Here is a 3997-nt window from a genome sequence, read left to right as displayed (position 1 = left end):
AGTGCAAGGTTTTTTTTTTTTTTTTTTTTTTTTAGCGAGGTTGTTAACGGGGTCCCCTACCCCTTCTCATTAATAATAAAAAATATAGTGAGTTACAATCGGATATAAGTTTTTCCCATAGCGTCGTCGTATACAATTTTCTTTATATCCTCAGAAAACGAGCTAGGGATAACTCCTATGAATCTAACAGATGGGATATTAAAAGCTAAAGCATCTGCTAACTTATTACATTCCCTATAAACGTGCTTAATATCAAACATTTCCAAGTGGTCTATAATTTCGAACACATCTGCTAACAACTTTCATCCTGCCCAAGGCACTTTACTTCATTTTTATATAAACGAGATAACATTAGTCGAGTCTGTCCTAGCTTCCACCTTGCTGCATTGATGCTGCTTAGCTAGCTTTAAACCCTTGTAAACTCCTTCCAATTCAATAAGGGCAATAGTGTTGAACTTTGAGTTTCCTTTTGCTGCTGCCTTTACTTGCCCCAGATGGTCGCGTAGAGCTGCTGCCCACCCTACATTGAGTCCTTGCAGCGTACCATCAGAATTCAGAATTGTGATGCCATCCCCTGGTCGTTCCCATTTGCACCTTATGGGATCATTGTTGCTGACTTGGACATTAACATTCCACTGTCGTATAAACCTCACTCTATCGGGCTCATCCTCCATTTTTAGTTCCAAGCTATGCAATTTGACCGTGACATCTTGAATAATCTGTTCCACAACCTGCTAGGCAATGCGATACTTGTTCTCGAATATTCACGCATTTCGCTCCTGCCAGACCCAGTAAAAAAACGCATTTGTACACAAACGAATCACATCTTTTTTAAATCCCTTCCCTTTACTCAATCCAATAATCCATTCCAACTCATCCTCCCATTCGATAGCCACCGTTCCCCGATAATCCATTATAGTGCAAGCTCACACGTAGGTGCATTCAATCTTGTGTTTTGCATTCTTTCTAAAGCAAGCTCGCTTGTAGGTACGTTTATTAAATCATTCAAGTATTTTTCATTCATTCTAATGCAAGCTCACACGTAAGTGTATTCCATCAAGTGTTTCGCTTACATTCAATCAATCAAGTGTTTTGCATTCATTCTAATGCAAACTCCCACGTAGATGCATTTAGTCAAGTTTTTTGTATTCTATCGGTGTATAAAGTGGGGTTATAGGGTTTGGAAGTTGTTCATCTTAGATCTAACTTATATGATCTAGGCTAGGGTTTAGGGTTTAGAGGCTTAGTCCTGTCTTACAAAGGGTTTAGTCATTGATCCTTGAAGCCTTGGAGTGTTTCCTGTGGTTTTGAGTTTTTGGGCCCTTGAGTTCACTTGACGCCTAAGGTGATTAACCCCAATCAATCAGCCTTCATTACTGGAAGGAGTATACAAGATAACATATTATTATCTCAAGAAATTATGCATAATTATCATCGAGATCATCATCCCCCTAGATGTGCTGTAAAAATTGATCTGAAAGAAGCATATGACTCGGTTAGGTGGGAAGCAGTGGAATTTGCTATGAGACGAGTGGGTATGCCAGAGAGGTTTATCAGCTGGGTTAAAGTATGTGTGGAAACAGCTTCCTATTCCATAATGATTAATGGCTCTTCTTATGGGTATTTTAGAGGGAGAAAAGGGATTCGACAGGGTGATCCTATATCACCTTATTTATTTGTACTAGTCATGGATTTATTCTCGAAAAAAAAAAAAAAAAAAAAAAAAAAAATCTGAGTAATGGCCAATATAAATTACATCACAAGTGTATAGACCCTGCTATTACCCACTTGTCTTTTGCAGATGATCTGAGGGCATTCATGTATGGGGATGTACAATCTGCAGTACAGCTCAAGCAGAATCTGAAAGGTGTTAAAATGGCCTCAGGGCTTGAAGTTAACCTTCAGAAGAGCAACATTTTCTTTGCAGGAATGGATGATGCCACTTGCATGGAGATTGAGCAAACACTACAGTTTTAAAGAGGAGTATTGCCTGTGAAATACCTGGGGCAACCTTTAATCACTACAAGATTGAGATCTACAACCAATCAATCAATCCGGTGTTTTGCATTCATTATATTGCAAGCTCACACGTAGGTGTATTCAATCATGTGTTTTGTATTCGTTATAACGCAAGCTCGCTTGTAGGTACGTTCATTCAATCAATCAAGTGTTTTTCATTCATTATAATGCATGCTCACACGAAAGTGTAATCCATCAACTGTTTCGCATACATTCAATCAATCAAGTGTTTTTAACTCATTCTAATGCAGAGTCCCACGTAGATGCATTTAGTCAAGTATTTTGCATTCTGTTGGAAGTTGTTCATCTTAGATCTAACTTATATGATCTAGGTTAGGGTTTAGGGTTTAGAGGCCAGTGTTTGTCTTACAAAGGGTTTAGTCATTAATCCTTGAAACCTTGGAGTGTTTCCTGTGCTTTTGAGTTTTTGGGCCCTTGAGATCACTTTCAACGTTGACTACGGCTTTGATCCTTCTCCGTTGACTTTTGACAGTTTTACTTTTTGGCACTTTTCCCCAGTTATTCCGTGATGTTCCTTTTAGAGTCCTTTTGTCTCCTTTTGGATCTATAACACGCCTTTTAATGTATTAGTTCCATAATAGGGATGTATCTGGAAAAAGCGATAAGAGCATGACTTTTCTATAATCAATCAATCAATCTGGTGTTTTGCATTCATTATAGTGCAAGCTCACACGTAGGTGCATTTAATCTTGTGTTTTGCATTCTTTCTAACGCAAGCTCGCTTGTAGGTACGTTCATTCAATCATTCAAGTGTTTTTCATTCATTGTAATGCAAGCTCGCACGTAAGTGTATTCCATCAAGTGTTTCGCATACATTCAATCAATTAAGTGTTTTGCATTCATTCTAATGCAAACTCCCACGTAGATGCATTTAGTCAAGTGTTTTGTATTATGTCGGTGTATAAAGTGGTTATAGGGTTTGGAAGTTGTTCATCTTAGATCTAACTTATATGATCTAGGCTAGGGTTTAGGGTTTAGAGAATTAGTCCTTGTCTTACAAAGGGTTTAGTCATTGATCATTGAAGCCTTGAAGTGTGTCCTGTGGTTTTGAGTTTTTGGGCCCTTGAGTTCACTTTTATCGTTGACTATGTCTTTGATCGTTGACCGTTGACTTTTGACAGTTTTACTTTTTGGCACTTTTTCCCAGTTATTCCACGATGTCCCTTTTAGGGTCCTTTTGTCTCCTTTTGGCTCTATAACACGACTTTTGATGTTTTAGTTCCATAATAGGGGTGTATCCGGAAAAAGCGATAAGAACATGAGTTTTCTACAATCAATCAATCAATCCGGTGTTTTGCATTCATTATAGTGCAAGCTCACACGTAGGTGCATTCAATCTTGTGTTTCGCATTCTTTCTAACGCAAGCTCGCTTGTAGGTATGTTCATTCAATCATTCAAGTGTTTTTCATTCATTCTAATCCAAGCTCAAACTTAAGTGTATTCCATCAATTGTTTCGCATACATTCAATCAATCAAGTGTTTTGCATTCATTCTAATGCAAACTCCCACGTAGATGCATTTAGTCAAGTGTTTTGCATTCTGTCGGTGTATAAAGTGGGTTATAGGGTTTGGAAGTTGTTCATCTTAGATCTAACTTATATGATCTTGGCTAGTGTTTAGGGTTTAGAGGCTTAGTCCTTGTCTTACAAATGGTTTAGTCATTGATCCTTGAAGCCTTGGAGTGTTTCCTGTTCTTTTGAGTTTTTGGGCCCTTGTGTTCACTTTTATCGTTGACTTTGATCGTTTACCGTTGACTTTTGACAGTTTTACTTTTTCGCACTTTTTACCAGTTATTCCTTGATGTCCCTTTTAGGGTCCTTGTCTCCTTTTGGCTCTATAACACGCCTTTTGATGTATTAGTTCCAGAATAGGGCTGTATCCAGAAAAAGCGATAAGAACATGAGTTTTTTTTTTTTTTTTTTGTTGGTAAGCGAGGTTTTTAGATAGGTCCCCTAC

At 38.1% G+C, this 3997-nt stretch overlaps 1 protein-coding gene across 1 annotated transcript; it reads left to right on the top strand.

The window, feature by feature from the left end:
* Positions 1–1420: 1420 nt before the first annotated feature.
* Positions 1421–1977, top strand: LOC147473364 (uncharacterized). The gene is made up of 2 exons (XM_086587562.1): positions 1421–1652; positions 1802–1977. The coding sequence occupies exons 1-2, from the start codon at positions 1421–1423 to the stop codon at positions 1975–1977; spliced, it is 408 nt and encodes a 135-aa protein (XP_086443688.1).
* Positions 1978–3997: the final 2020 nt, after the last annotated feature.

Source organism: Coptis chinensis, unplaced genomic scaffold, assembly GCF_015680905.1.
Source record: "Coptis chinensis isolate HL-2020 unplaced genomic scaffold, ASM1568090v1 utg270_pilon_pilon, whole genome shotgun sequence".
NCBI lineage: Eukaryota > Viridiplantae > Streptophyta > Magnoliopsida > Ranunculales > Ranunculaceae > Coptis > Coptis chinensis.
The sequence above is the reverse complement of the archived record's forward strand: the minus strand, read 5'-3'. Positions and strand labels throughout refer to the sequence as shown.

Coding starts and splice junctions, on each gene's coding strand:
- LOC147473364 (XM_086587562.1), top strand. CDS start 1,421: ATGCATAATTATCATCGAGATCATCATCCCCCTAGATGTGCTGTAAAA. Junction 1,653..1,801: donor GAGAAAAGGGATTCGACAGG/GTGATCCTATAT, acceptor TGTCTTTTGCAG/ATGATCTGAGGGCATTCATG.